This window comes from Pholcus phalangioides, unplaced genomic scaffold, assembly GCF_987345545.1.
Source record: "Pholcus phalangioides strain wild (caught in Gottingen) unplaced genomic scaffold, Ppha-v1.0 ptg000022l_1, whole genome shotgun sequence".
Taxonomy (NCBI): Eukaryota; Metazoa; Arthropoda; class Arachnida; order Araneae; family Pholcidae; genus Pholcus; species Pholcus phalangioides.
The window spans coordinates 6937900-6953040 of record NW_028301615.1 but is presented as its reverse complement, the minus strand read 5'-3'; the positions used below and the strand labels follow the sequence as shown (position 1 = coordinate 6953040).

The 15141-nt window shown below is 40.1% G+C and overlaps 1 protein-coding gene across 6 annotated transcripts in view; it reads right to left on the bottom strand.

Moving 5' to 3' along the window:
* The window catches only part of LOC149069409 (protein DOP1A), a 727510-nt gene that overhangs the window by 408231 nt on the left and 304138 nt on the right, over positions 1 to 15141 (bottom strand). For all 6 annotated transcript variants that reach the window (XR_016195089.1, XM_089250153.1, XM_089250154.1 and 3 more), the window contains exons 18-20: positions 10409 to 10540; positions 2866 to 3023; positions 2633 to 2699 (exon numbers count right to left, since the gene is read on the bottom strand). Coding sequence is in view for 5 of the 6 variants with exons in the window: in XM_089250153.1 (XP_089106279.1) it covers positions 2633 to 2699; positions 2866 to 3023; positions 10409 to 10540 (357 nt within the window). In the remaining variant the exon portion in view is untranslated. The remainder of the gene's footprint in view (positions 1 to 2632; positions 2700 to 2865; positions 3024 to 10408; positions 10541 to 15141) is intronic.

The window sequence follows — 15141 nt, the reverse complement described above, 5'->3', positions numbered from 1 at the left end:
TTACACGTGTGAAAATTTAATATTCAAACTCAATTTTGGAACCCTCCCTTACAAGTGTGAAAATTTGAAATTCAAACTCACGTTTGAACTTTTCTCCCGATTCAAACTCGAATCATAAATATGGTTCTGTTTTCATTATCTGTGATGAAATTCTCTACAAAATAAACATGAAAACTTTTCAATACCTAAAAAAAAGAAATTTTGAAAAAACCGACAGGACCCTTTCTTACACATGCGAAAATTTAAAATTCTAACTCAAGTGTGGATTTTTCACTCGATTCAAACTCGAATCATAAATATGGTTCTGTTTTCTCTATACGTGATGAAAATGTCTACAAAATAAATATGAAAACTTTCCAATAGCTCGAAAAAAGTAATTTTGAAAAAACCGATAGGACCCTCCCTTACGGGTATGAAAATTTAAAATTCAAACTCACATGTGGACTTTCCACCAGATTCAAACTTGTGGCATAAACATGGTTCTGTTTTCCCTATCCGTGATGAAATTGTCTACAAAATAAATTGATCTTTAGGTGGAACTGCCCTGAAGTGAAGAGGTGCTCTCGGGGAAGGGGTGCTCAAAGAGTGCTGCGCCCTCAACTTAGAATCTTATTTTTGTTATAAAAATTGATAATTTTTTCCCCTTCAAATTTTGGTTTCCATCAATATCAGACCCACGCATATGCGGGTGGGGGCCCACGCATATGCGGGTGGGGGCCCCAGATACTTGTTTCCTCGAGTATCCAAAAGCACAGGTCTTTGAAAATATTGGTGCAAATAAGTGGGTGGGGCGATGAGTTCTGACAAAAAAAATGTTTTTTGTAAAACTATTTACAAAATAAGTAAACTAGCTAATGATATATGGGTGGCAAACACTTATGACGAGGAAAAAAAGTCCCTTCAAAAAAGTTAGTTTACGTGAAATCACTGCCACAACCACTGCAGAAAAACGGTTGACTATTTCTACTAGACGAAGCTTTGAACAGCTGGCTTATGCAAAGATATACACTGCTGGCCACCCAAATTGCAACACCAAGAAAGACAAGAGATATCGCAATAATATTTATTTTGTAGATAACATGTTGACCAAGCATCAAATGATTAAATTTATAGACTTCTGTGAAGTGTGGTTCCTGCCAAAATCAGTAGCCAGAGTAGCCGCCATTGTTGGAGATCACCGCTGCCACACGCCTCGGCATTGATTCAAAGAGACTTTGGATGTGTTCTTGGGGTACAGCAGACCAAGCAGCTTCCACGCGTTGCCAAAGTTGATCTGGTGTGGCAGCTGGGGATGTAATCTGGGCCAATCGTTGAGCAACCATGGACCACATGTTTTCTATTGGCGAAAGATCCGGAGAGCGAGCTGGCCAGGGAAGCAATTCAATCTGGTGATTGACGAAGAACCTTTGGACAATGCGTGCCACGTGTGGTCGCGCATTATCCTGTTGAAATATGGCTGTGGGCAAGCCCTGAAGGTAAGGAAGGACAACTGGCTCCAACACCTCGGAGATGTAGCGCTGGCTTTTTAAAGTACCGGCAATGCGTACTAGAGGAGTGCGAGAGTGATATCCAATACCGCCCCATACCATAATACCTGGTGCAGGACCAGTGTGGCGGTGCATAACGCAGCTGTTCAGCATCCTCTCTCCACGGTGTCTCCAGACTCGAATCCGACCATCGTGGTGTTGCAGACAGAAGCGTGACTCGTCAGTAAAGACAATTTCATTCCATTGTGCCGTCCACATCCTTCTTTCATCTCACCATTGGCGGCGGAGACGTCTGTGGTTCTGCGTCAAGGGTAGACGAAGCAATGGACGTCTTGCGGACAGACCACTCTGCTGTAAACGGCGTCGAATGGTACGCGCAGACACTGGATGATGCGGTACAGACTGAATGTGCTGTGCTATGGTTCGTGATGTGGCTGAGCGATCCGTCACTGCCATAAGCACAATGCGCCTGTCATCACGTGAAGTGGTGCACTGAGGTGGATGCGACCGAACATGTCGGTCCGTCGTACCCTCCTGCATCCAACGATCACATATCCGCATTACAGTTGTTTGGTTTCGTCCAACACGACTACCGATTTCCCTGAAAGATAATCCACAATCTCGGTAGGCCACTATCCTTCCTCTGTCGAACTCGGATACTTGATCAAAAGATGATCGCTGTTTTCTACGAGGCATAATTGATCGTTTTTTTGAAAAAACCACAAGAAAAACACAATTGCCGTACTTCAAATCGTCGAAATCTCCAAGCCTCAAATAGCGCTTTGAAGTGGCGCCACAGGCGCGCGTGATGTGCATCTGCGCTGAAATTCTAATCATTTGCATATCTCACCTCCGCTAATGCATGTTGTAAATTTCATATTATTTGCATGCTTCCTTCAGGGTGTTGCATTTACGGTGGCCAGCAGTGTATTTAGGAAAGAGAAAATTCAACTGCCATTGCAAGGAATCAAACCACCCCCCCCCCCTCCCATATTCCGGGTGAGCATTCTAGACTAAAAGGCAAGTAGTTAAAAACCTTCATGTAGATAGTGGGTGAAATCATCCTCGGACAGTTACTGTATGAAAAAGGAAAGAAAAATAAGTTTCTTCAGCATTAATTTATAATATTTTTTTCTTATACAGACCTGAAGATCCTTACGTGACTTTTTGTCTTCTAGTACTGGAGCTCTCTGTACAAACTCATGGAGAATGCTAATGGAAAGTAAATTAAAAATAAAAGTTGATCACTGACTTCTCTGAACATGCCATACAGTATTCAATTATCTTATCAACCTGAGCTACTATGCCCAGAAAGAGAGAGAGAGTGAGGACCTATTAGTGGATATATTACCACACCTTAACTAAAAAAATTACTTACGCTAACAAATGAAATTGACCTAAATGTGAAGTAAACTGGAGACCATCTCTCCACAAGCTCAAAAGTGACTGTAATGAATCTCCTAACTGAGCTGCATTATTTCTTTGGATGTATGCCAAAAAAAACTGTAGGGAGCTTACTTCAACTGAAACTTTATCCTAGAAGAAATATTAGGAAAAAAAAGTGTATATATATATATATATATATATATATACACACACACACTGAAGAGCCAAAAAAACTGGTTCACCTGCCTAATATCGTGTAGGGCCCCAGCGAGCCCGCAGAAGTGCCACAACACGACGTGGCATGGACTCGACTAATGTCTGAAGTAGTGCTGGAGGTAATTGACACCATGAATCCTGCAGGGCTGTCCATAAATCCGTAGGAGTAAGAAGGGGTGGAGATCTCTTCTGAACAGCACGGTGCAAGGCATCCCAGATATGTTCAATAATGTTCATGTCTGGGGATTTAGGTGGCCAGCGGAAGTGTCTAAAGTCAGAAGAGTGTTCCTGGAGCCACTTTGTAGCAATTTTGGACGTGTGGGGTGTCGCATTATCCTGCTGAAATTGTCCAAGTCCGTCGGAATGCACAATGGACATGAATGGGTGCAGGTGATTAGACAGGATGCTTATGTACCTGTCATCTGTCATAGTCATATCTAGAAATATCAGGGGTCCCATATCACGCCAACTGCACACGCTCCATACCATCACAGAGCCTCCACCAACTTGAACAGTCTCCTGTTGACATGTTGGGTCCATGGATTCATGAGGTTGTCTCCATTAATTAAATAAATTGAATAGATTTTATATCATCGTCAATCACTACAAATGCGTCGTATGATATATATGTGTGCTAAATAGCTTGATTAATCTTTAGAAGGACAGACATTTTTCCAAAACTCATACGAAAAAATTCAAACAGTTGCATCCACTATAGGACCACCCTCCTTCAAAGAGGAGTTATTAAATTGATGTAATATAAGGGTGATTCAGAAAATATAGAAAAACTTCAAAAGGTAAAGTAAGCATCTTCATCTTTTCCATCCATTGCTCACCTATCCCTCAAACCTGGTGAGAATAAACATGGAGGTTGTTTTTTCTCACTGTAGGTATTATACAGGGTGATTCAGAAAAGATGGGAGAGGAAAAAGATGTGTTAGTACACACCAATACAAACAATTGCAAAAAGAATGCATGGTCTAACATGAAACGCAAACGTGCTAGCACATTTTCAAATGACACTCCACAAACATTAAAATGGCATTCCTGTTGAAATGTATCAGGAAAAAAAGAAAACCAGGCATACCAATTTAACCTGGAGAATATTTTAGTAATTTTTTATTTTCATTTACCTTTTTAAATTGTCTACAGGATCGATCCGCAAAATCATGTGTTGCTGATCGGCTGCCATGTCTGTTTTGTGTTGTTGCAAGATTGTGATATATTATTTTCCTACAATAATATGTAAATAAGACAGTGAATTCAGTACCGTAGGTTCGTCTCAATGATTGGTTCCTGTCATAATGCATGATGGGAGTGAGCTCAGATAAATACTGGATACACAGTGAGGTGCATCCCTGATTCCATCTCCTTCAAAACAGTTGAAAAACATGAAAGCGTTTCGCCCTGCGCCAGGTGTTCTTTCAATCATAGCTATGTACTGTAAGTTGAAAGGCGTGCCTTGGCACTGCTTGGGTCTCATCATCCAATCTAAGGTTTGATCTGTGGTTCGGCCTGATCACTTCACATGTGATTCAACGACATCTTAATTCCGTCGTTTACTAGAGAGATATGACTGGTAGCTTGACCGGCTGCCCCTGGACTTCCCTTGATATCAGCCTGATCTCACCCTCAAATCTATGGTTGACCAGTAGCTTGACCGGATACCTCATGGTGTGATTGAATGCTATCCTGGTTCTGGCATCTTTCTGACCATTCAGCATGCAAAGGACCAACCCACTGTCTAATAAGAAAGGGATAAGAAAGGGGCAATCGAGGGACCCGGGTTCGACTCCCGGTAGAGGCAGAGATGAGTTTTTTCCTTCCTTAAAAAATTAACATCTCAAATACTAAATATCTTCACAACATCCAGTCTTCTGTATATCTTGTAATAAGAAAGTCTCCAGACTATCTCCAAATCAACCCTGGTTCCGTCGATATTGGTCTAGTTATATGGATGATGTGATCGAGATTAGTGTATTTCTGGTCGTTCCTACAAATGGCGAGAATGTTCCAAATATTGATCTAGTGAAATGTTATGTTGAGAAAAACCTAACTTGCTGTAAAAACTGAGTGTTGTAAAATTTTATACACTGAGATGAAAAATTTTAATATTTAACAGAATAAATGTTTATTTGTTTTAACAAAAAGTCAGCTGATTTGTTTCATTGTTGTCATCCATTCAATGATTAATACTAGACTTAAAAATAACAACTGAACCTCGAAATGCAAAAGGTACATTGCACTTCATCAGACTGGGAAGCAAGAAAGGATCCCATTTCAGAGTTTCTGATACAACCACATAAATGTTTTCAGATTGGGGAACAGCTTGGGGAGGGTGGTGGGGGGAACACTCACCATACATTCATGCGGCCTCTGTGGTACTTTCATTTGCAGCTCAGTAAATGAAATGCATGTCTGTTTTTTCAGTATTACCGAAGTGCACGATTATCCCATACAATTATGTAACATCATCATTTAGGCCCCGCAAAAATGGTCATTATTTCTAGTCATTTTTATGGATTTTATATTGTCTCACCTTTTTTTGTTTCCGGGATCGATTGGCGAGATCATATGTCGAAGATCGGCTTCAATGTTTACTCCTTCTATGTTGCCAACTTGAAATAGTGCTTTATTCCATATGATATGCAAATGAGTTGTACTATTCGTATATGCTAAGTTTTTATAGGCTACTAATCCTGCTATCTCATTGGATCTTGGAATGGGAAGATTTCTTTTAAAGGTTGCCAGTGTGCTGAGAAAGAGATATAAAAAATACATACACAAACAACCGATTTGTTTTACCAAGTTGTTTTGCCCCGAATGGGCGTATGTCTCCATGCTCTGGTTATCCGACTATCTAATCAAATTTAGACACAACAACTTAGTGCCACCAGGCTCTTGTTCCTGTCAGCCATAGTACGAGCAAGATGGAGTACTAGTCATCTCTTCTGGACACACTCCTTACCTGTCCGGAAATCTGGTTGTGTATAGCTTACGTGGAGAAAGCAGATCTAGGTCAGGACAGCGGGGAAGAGCTGATGGCATCACAGAACCTCCACCACATGGGAGGCGGAGCTGATGCCGTCTCGAACCTCGACCAGTTGGGACACCCGCCGGTGACTCGTACAGCTGAAGAAAGGAAACGCTGACACATAGATGTGATGAACCTCGTCTAACAGACTGATAGATAGATCGGTGAGACCTAATCTCTATTAATGTGCAATATTTACTAAAGAACTCTAAAAAATGGTTGTATTTATGTTTACTCCTTTAACAGGTTAAAAGTTCTAAACAATGTAAAAAACTTAATACTGAAATAAATCTTATTGGTAGAAAGAAATTTGTGTTTTTTTCATTGTTGTCATTCGCAAATGCTGGTTCTACACTCATGTCCATAAATTAAGGATAATTCAGAATCACACGGAAATCGAAATCTAAAGTAAAAATTTCACCTGTAGAATTATCACACACATTTGCAAGAATGATATGCAAATTTCAGGAAGCCACCAGATGATTGCGATAGTACGTCACATTGACGAGAGTGTAAGAGGGGGGTATATAAGGAATGCTGGCAAAGAAGTAAAATTGTTCACAAGAGTTCTCTAAGGCGCTCAGTGCCATAAGCGAATAGTTATGACACAGAGGACGTATGTGGATGATTTTTTACGTGGTAGAATTATCGGCCGCCTGGAATGTGGGCGTACTCAGATGGAAGTATCCGAGGAACTTGGAATTGCCCAAAGTGTCATCTCTAGGCAGAATTTCGCGGAATTTCTTAGGAATTTCGCGGCCCGGTGCAAAAAAAAAAAAGAAAAAAATTGTGGCGTCTAAAAAAAATATATAAATACTCCTCAATTTACGAACTTCCCGAGTTGTGAACCGAAGTATTTTGGCAGTCTTGGTTTTACAGTATGCGACGAAAATTGCACAGGAGTGTGATGGAGATCAAAATCAGGATGTTGTGAAGGGAAAACAATGTTGACAAAGAAGTCTTTTTTTTTTTTTTTAATCATTATACTCATTTTCATTGCGTACTCGAAACAGGGCCGCAACTGTGGGGGGGGGGTGTAGGCGGATCTGGTGTCCTGGGTGACAGATCAGAGAGACCACAAATTTCACCCTTTAACCTCTTCTTCAATATTAGAGACGAGAGCCAAAATGCGTGCTTTTCCCCATCTGGCCAAACATCTAGTTGCAGCCCTCATTGGAAATATTGGGAGGGTTCAAAAATATTGGTGAGGGAAGGGGGCTATAAAACCCAAATGTTTCCATTGATATTACAAATATTAAGGGGAGGAGTTTGATCCCAATACAAGTTTACGCATATGCTCTTCGTGAATTCCTCCACTAATTGTAATGGCTATCAGTGCTTTATGTTATTGGGGTTGAAACTGGAAGCTGTTTCTTTTCCCACCAAATGTAAGTTTCAGGGGAAAAAAATTTTCACAAATATTTCCCATTCCAGAAGAAAAGGGTTTCTTTCAGGGAAAATTGCGGCCCGGTGCGACTGCACCTTTCGCACCTGCCTAAGTCCGGGCCTGTCTCTAGGCTTTGGCAACGATTCCAAGATAACGGAAATGTCAGTAGACGTTACAGTACAGGTCGCCCCCGAGTTACAACGCCGAATGAAGACCGTTATTTGGCAGTAACTACCAAAAGAAGCAGACGGAGCACAGCATCCGACCTGTCTCGTCAGCTCTCTGCAGCCACGGGTACCACAGTTTAAAGGCAAACCGTGTACAGACGTTTGGGAGATATTGGTCTATATGCTCGCAGGCCTGTCAGATGTGTTCCGCTCCCGGCAACTCACTATCGGCAGCGATTAGCCTGGAGTAGAGAACATGCAATGTGGACATCGTCACAGTGGGCTTGTGTGATGTTTTCCGACAAGTCCAGGTTTAGCTTGCAGTCTGATTCACGTCCATATGGAGAACGCCAGGTACCCGTTACCACCAAGACAACATCATTGAACGACACCGTTACGGTGGTGCAGCATTGCTCGTTTGGGGTGGAGTTATACTGGGTTCCAGAACAGATCTGCATGTTCAAACCGGAACCATGAAAGCCCAAATTTATCGGGACTTCATTCTGGAACAACATGTACGTTTGTTTAGGGGTGCCATGGGTGCAGAATTTGTGGTTATGGATGGCAACGCCCGTCCTCACCGAGCAAACATCGTAAACAAATGACTTGAATATGAGGATAAAACCCGTATGGAATGGCCAGCATTTTCACCTGACTTGAATCCGATAGAGCATGTGTGGGACATGCTTGGCCGACGAGTTGCAGTCCGTCAACCCCCTCCTACATGTGAACCGGAACTTCGGAGAGCATTGCTTGCTGAGTGGAGTGATCTTCCCCAAGATCAGATCGATAATTTGATACTCAGCAAGCCTAGGCGTTGTACGGATTGTATTTCATCGCATGGGAGACATACAATGTATTAACCATCATACCAACCATGTAATAGTAAGTTTTTGTAAAGGAGATATTTTTTACAATTGCTCTAGCGAGCAAAAATCGTAGTTTTTATGAATGGTATCATACATACACCATCATTTTTGTTCTTATCTTTTGTTTAATAAATGGGCTTTATGAATAAGTAACGTTGTTTCTGAACCTTTATTTGAAGGAGCTGGCATTATCCTTAATTTATGGACATGAGTGTATATTGGGTGACCAAAAAAAGTAACCAGGAATGCACTGTCAGACGTGCCAACTTTTGGAATCCAGAAATCCAGAGATTCTTCCGGGTGGGGGGGGGGGGGGGTTTATCCCCGGCACTCATAGACTCACTCAAAAATAAATAAATTCATAAAAATTAAAAAAAAAATTTAATCAATTAAGAAAAAGTTCCATTCTTCTTCCCTCCCAAGGCAGGTTCTGCATTGGCCCTGAGCAGAATATAATTTAATGTCAGTCTTTCCATGCAGAATAGGGAACTCGCATCTATACATACTGTTCATAAAACATAAGAACATATTTAATCGCTGGAAACAATTTAAAAAATTTCAAAATACAAAGCTGCTGACGAAAAAAATTGTGTTTACAGCATGGCTGTTAATGGAATACAATAACGATTATACAGGAATTTCGGCAACTAAAGGCATCCCCCCTGATAAATGAGATTGCCGATAAACGCTACGTTGACAAAGTCACGTCTTTGCCAGTTGCTTAAATGCGGCCACCGAGACTTTTTTACGGCTGCTCGATGGAAATGACCACCGCTGTCCTCTATGGGTGTTTTGCCTAGCGATGACGGCAGTCATTGACGTCACGACAACGTGAATGCTTGCGGTAAATCTAATTTTCTCCCAAAATCCGGAGAAATTTTAACAAATCCGGAGAGCAGGGGAAAGGGTGAAAAATCCGGAGTCTCCCGCCTAAATCCGAAGGGGTAGGTCTGTACTGTCAAATCAGTACAATTACAACTGTTAGAATGGTGGTATGCTGGAATAACATCACAGGGCTGGTGTCCGTGCCTTTTATTCACTGAGGTGCAAATTTGCATATGGTTCCTTATTCTTCCTCAGGTTGCATTTGCATACATGGTGTTCTTTTTCTTCTGATAAATTTTAACAGGAATGGCACTTTAACGTTTGCAGAGCCGCCATTTAGAAATGCGTTATCATTTCATGTTAGGCCATGAATTTTTGGATGACAATTGTTTGTATTAGTGTGTACTATCACCTCTTCAAGTTTTTCCTGTCTTTTCTGAATCACCCTGTAATTACTCTCATCAGGAAGTTTTTAAGCAGGAAATTATCTGGCGAAATCTTACATCATTAACGTTTCGAACCTCCCCCCAAGGGACTAATGAAAAACACATTGGGAACCACTGCATCAAGGTAATAGAAGTGGAGAAAGAAAACTCTTTTCAGATAGTCATATCTTAAAAGGTGGCAAAATATTATTCGCTCCAGGCAACAGAATTTTTAGGATAAGCTCAGCTGACGATGATGCAGATTTCACTGCATCTCCAGCTACTAAGCACCTCGTCTGCTGAAGAAGTCATTCTTTTTCCTTACTTGCTGTCACCTACATGATGTCCAACACAGTAGTGGATGATAGGTCAGCTCAAAAAAAACTAAAGAAAAGCATAACAGCCAAAAAGTTTGAATACTCTTATACCACTAGGCAGTCTCAAGTTAAAAATGATTATAAAAAATATAAAACAGGACTGAGGAGGTTATAAAAAGTACCAGTGTGTATCCCCTCCTTACACATTTTCATTTCATTTAAAAATTACAATTAAGGATTAATACAGTATTTCAATATAAGAAAACATTTGTGATGCACAAAACTTCATAATTACCATTGCAGACATGGAAGGTTGCTGTTTGATAATATTTTTAACTGTAAGCACTACTGATTCAAGAGGCAAAGCTTTTATGGCTGACACCAAATCAACAAGATGTAGCTGTTCAGCAGACCATTGTGGAATCACCTAGAATATACATATAAATTTTTCATTCTCAATTATCTGTAAGCAACATATCCTGGGATATATTCACATTTATATTTTCATTAATGAATTTGTGTTGCATCCTATTCACATTTGCTACACTTGTATATAGAGTGAATTTCATCTAATCTGCCACACGAAAGGGAGTGATATACAAACCCAATGTAGAGCATAAAGCACTAGTAACTGTAATAACCTTGTCCTATTCCTAAACATTTTAGAGTTATGGTCGATAGAAGGGAAATGTGCCAAATCTTAAAAAACCGAAATGTGTGAAGTTTCTGACAGACCTACACACAAACTAAGCACATATTTCGAAAAAGCAAAAAAATCCTGTAAGGAGATAACTTCTTGATGAAGCACATCTGGAGGAACAAGAATGTGCTTCGGCCTGAAGTTGGTTGTTGATGCTGTCTCAGAAACTCGAACAAACTCAAAGTTGCACCAAAATTATCAGTCTTCAACACGCTCGACGACAAAGTAACAACCTGTAACACGACGACCTAGGATCCTTCACAAATTCCATATATTTTCATTTAAATTCTAGTTTAGACCCCAGGGACCACTCGGCTAGCGGAAACAAATTGAGGTGCCCCCTAGCATTCTGGTTCAGGCCAGTTAAGTTTGCTAAGTCTGGCAGTTAGGTGGTGGGGTCTCCCGGCTGTCAGGCAAGAATGGGACCAGAGGTCGGGCTGCTGATGTCCCACATAAATTCCATTAACACCAGTGTGGGGGGTTCTGGAGCTTCATCTTGTTACCTTCCTCTCCCGATCATAGGGTCCTATGGATCACTGGTGGAGATCCCACAGAGTCGTCGTCTAACTCACTCAAAATGTGAAAATATAATTGTGCAATACTGATTTGTTATCAGTGTTTTTGCAAATATAATTATACATGAAAATGCTATATTTTACCTTCATGGCGTCAGTGTGTGTGGGCCATGGACCACCTTGCGGTTAACATCATCATGAGAATTTCAAAGTGCAATAGGCCTAGCGTTGTTGACCCTGGCTAGGTCTCCAATGTTTACATTCTGTGTTGCCAATTTCCATATGTCAAAGTTATGTAATAGTGTTTATTCCGTATAAATATGCAAATGAGCTGCTATTTGTTAAAAGGCTTATATTAATTTCAGTACCATCAATTCTTATTTCTGATTCATTCAAGTGATAGCTGATGAAGGGTTTCTCATATACAAGGTGCATTCCATAAGTATTTTTTCCAGATGCGACTATACATTCAAGTGACCTCTAACCTGCTGGGCTAGGTGGATGGGGGGTGTTAGCTTCATAATGCACCCATTCTCAGTTGGCTCTGAGCTGCCGGAAAGTCAGGACGTACATTTTGTGAAGCCCATTTTGAGATAAATGTAACACGGCATGATGGATCGTTCTATGGAGCAACGTTGCGCTATGAAATTCTGCGTTAAACTTGGGAAGTCTGCCACTGAAATGTTTCTATTAATTCAGCAGGCCTTTGGGAGTGATAGCTTGTCCAAATCACAAGTTCACAGATGGCACAAGTTGTGCAAGGAGGGCCGAGAGGATGTCGGCGACAAACCCTGCAGTGGACTTCAATTAACCTCCCGAATCGACAAAAATGTGACGAGTATGCATGATTGTTTGAAATCTGACTAATGGTTGAGCCTTCAATGGATAGCAGAAACTCTACCGATGACGAAAACAACTGTTTATCGCATTGTAAGCGAAGATTTCAACATGAAAAAGGTGTGCACTAAACTGGTCCTAAAAGTGTTGACTGACGAACAAAAGAACATGCGAGTACTTCAGTGCCAAGAACTGGTGGAAATGTGTGAAAAGAATTCTAATTTTTAAAACTCAGTTATCACTGGTGATGAGTCATGGATTTCTGAATACGACCCGGAAACAAAAAGGCAGAGTTCAGAGTGGCCCACCCCATCATCGCCCTGGCCCAAGAAGGCACACATAAGCAAGTCTAGGATCAAAACCATGCTCATTGTCTTTTTTGATGTAAGAGGCATTGTCCACCACTAATTCCTACCTACCGGGACCACCGTGAACACAGCTTTTTACTTGGAAGTGCTCAAAAGGCTAAAAAGGAAGGTCCCAAGCAGCCGAAGTGACATAAAGGACCCATGAAAACTTAAACACGATAATGCGCCAAGCCACAGCACCTTCGTTGTCAACGATTTACCTGGCCAGGACCCATACCTCACTGGTTCCCCAGCCTCCCTTTAGTCCTGACCTGGTTCCCCTAGACTTTTTTTTGTTTCTTCGCTTTAAAGAAGCCCCGAAAAGAAAACATTAAGACACGATTGAAAACATGCAGGCTCATGTTACATTGGCTCTAAAGGACCTCCCGGAAAAGGCCTTCCACCACCACCATAAATGTATCGACGCAGAAGGGTGCTATTTTGAAGATTAACTAATTGTACGAATATGTCCAATAAATGATTTTTTATGAATTTGTTTATTTATGGAATGCACCCTGTATACCAGCAGTGTGCTAGGTATTGACACGTTTTGAGTTCTGTATTCAATGACATAGAGGTTTGTTACTAAGACGTCTCCTCCCGCTTTACTCTGCGAAAAGGGTTGCTTTTCCTTCGTAGCCATGAGTTAATGGACCAGTTTCCTGTTGTGATACTGCTGGAGTAGCTCCGCTTCTCCTCTCGTTGGTAATCTCTCTCTACCAGTCCAGTGGTCTGCATGTGAAATCAAGAGCAGATGCCCTCTTAATGGGGATGGAATATTGCTGGCAGACTTCGAGACGTGTCTACGTCCATCCTGGACTTGCAGGTATAGTGTTTTGCTGAACTTGTGCCAGCGGGAGACTGGACTATTCTTCCATTACTGAAGTTGTTCTATGTTAACGTCTATGTTTCTAAATATATCTAAATATATTAATATATCTAAAAATATTTTAACAGGTTTATATTGTTAATAAATGATACTAGTAGAAAAAAATGTGTCTTATTTCATTGTTATCATTCACAAATGTATTTCAATTTTGGGTAAATTTAAAACAAATCGGGAATGTACTATTAATAAAACGGTACAATGTCGGACCAATGTCAAAACATGGCTAAGTCATTAAACTGGAATCAAATATACAGTTGACTCTTGAATATCCTGTCTCCATTCTATCCGGCCTAGTTCAAAATTCATATATAATAATTCTGTGATTCCATAGATGCACAAAAATTAGTTTTAGGGTGTGGCTAAGCAATGCAGAAACCATCATTAAAATCTCACGCCTGTTAGCTACAACCTCAAAACTGGTTTTTGCATGGGTTAGAGGCAAAGCTAGTTAAAGAGTAAGTGTTCCCACAATACACTGAAGGTGGGCGCTAAGAAAACTGTAGAGTCATCTACAGGGCTCCCACTCAAAAAATGAGAAAAAGTAGGAAAATGCAGGAATAAAAAGTAGGATGGAGGAGGGTAACCCCCTTAGACAACATAATGGAAAAAAATCCTTGAAAAAAAATTTTTTTTTGCAAAAAAAAAATTTAATTTTGAATTAACTTTTTTTTTTCATAGCACTATTTCAGTTTCCTATAAGATTGACTCAAGCCAAAGCAATGATAAATGACTTGGTTACAAAACCAATTTTTGGCCAAAACAGTGTAGTAGCAACCACAGATAATTCCTTGCTGTCTCTCCTGATATATATTACATTCTTTTTTTGGAGTCTTCCAAAATGCAGAGCTGGTCAACTCTCTTCAACAAGGCACAGCAAATTTTGAAGACTTGCGTTTTTAAAGAATGACGCTCCTTCAAGACAACTTTCAAAAGCACAGTGCAAAATGTGTAGATTGCAAGATCCGATATAAATAAGGCAAGGTGGAACCAGATAGTTTTACCGTTGTCCATAATTTTTTAAAGGGATTTGTTCACATTTTACTGTTCAATGCCAGTGTTGACAAATGAAGCACTTATAATTCTAGCTCTTTGCTGAGCATTGTAAATATTGTTTATGCCTCTTCATGCCTTAAAAATACAGAAGATCACTGAATGCTATTGGGTAGCATTAGAATCATCAAATCTAGAATAGGCCGATATATCCAACTTCTTTGAAATGCAAACTGTTGTTTCACCTATTTGCACTGTAATTTTGAATGATGAATGTTAGTTACTGTCCAAGACCATGAAGTAATAAATGCAAAATTATTTTCCCATCCAGACAGAAGTTTTTAATGACTACAATACTTGTTGAACCCTCAAACTAAGTCCTCCTCCACTACAGTACATATTATGTCTTAAATCCCGCTTTGGTCTTAACCTTTTACCTGTCGAAATTCAAGCTAACCTGCTGTCTTTCAAAAAGCGAAAGAAATGAGCCCCTTCAGTTGAACTTTCTTAACTAATTCTTGAACTTTCATATCCTAAGAAGCAGCAATAATTTCATGCTCAGACACTCGCCATTTCAAATAACATCAAAAATATCAACAAAAGTAACGATAAAAAAATAAAAGTAACGATTAAAAAAACTCAAAAGTAATGAGATTAAAAAATAACAAATATAATTAACTTCAAGAAAGAAATTTTGCCCTTATAAGGGCCTTTTGAAAATGAAATAAAATTTAAAAATGAAATTTAAAA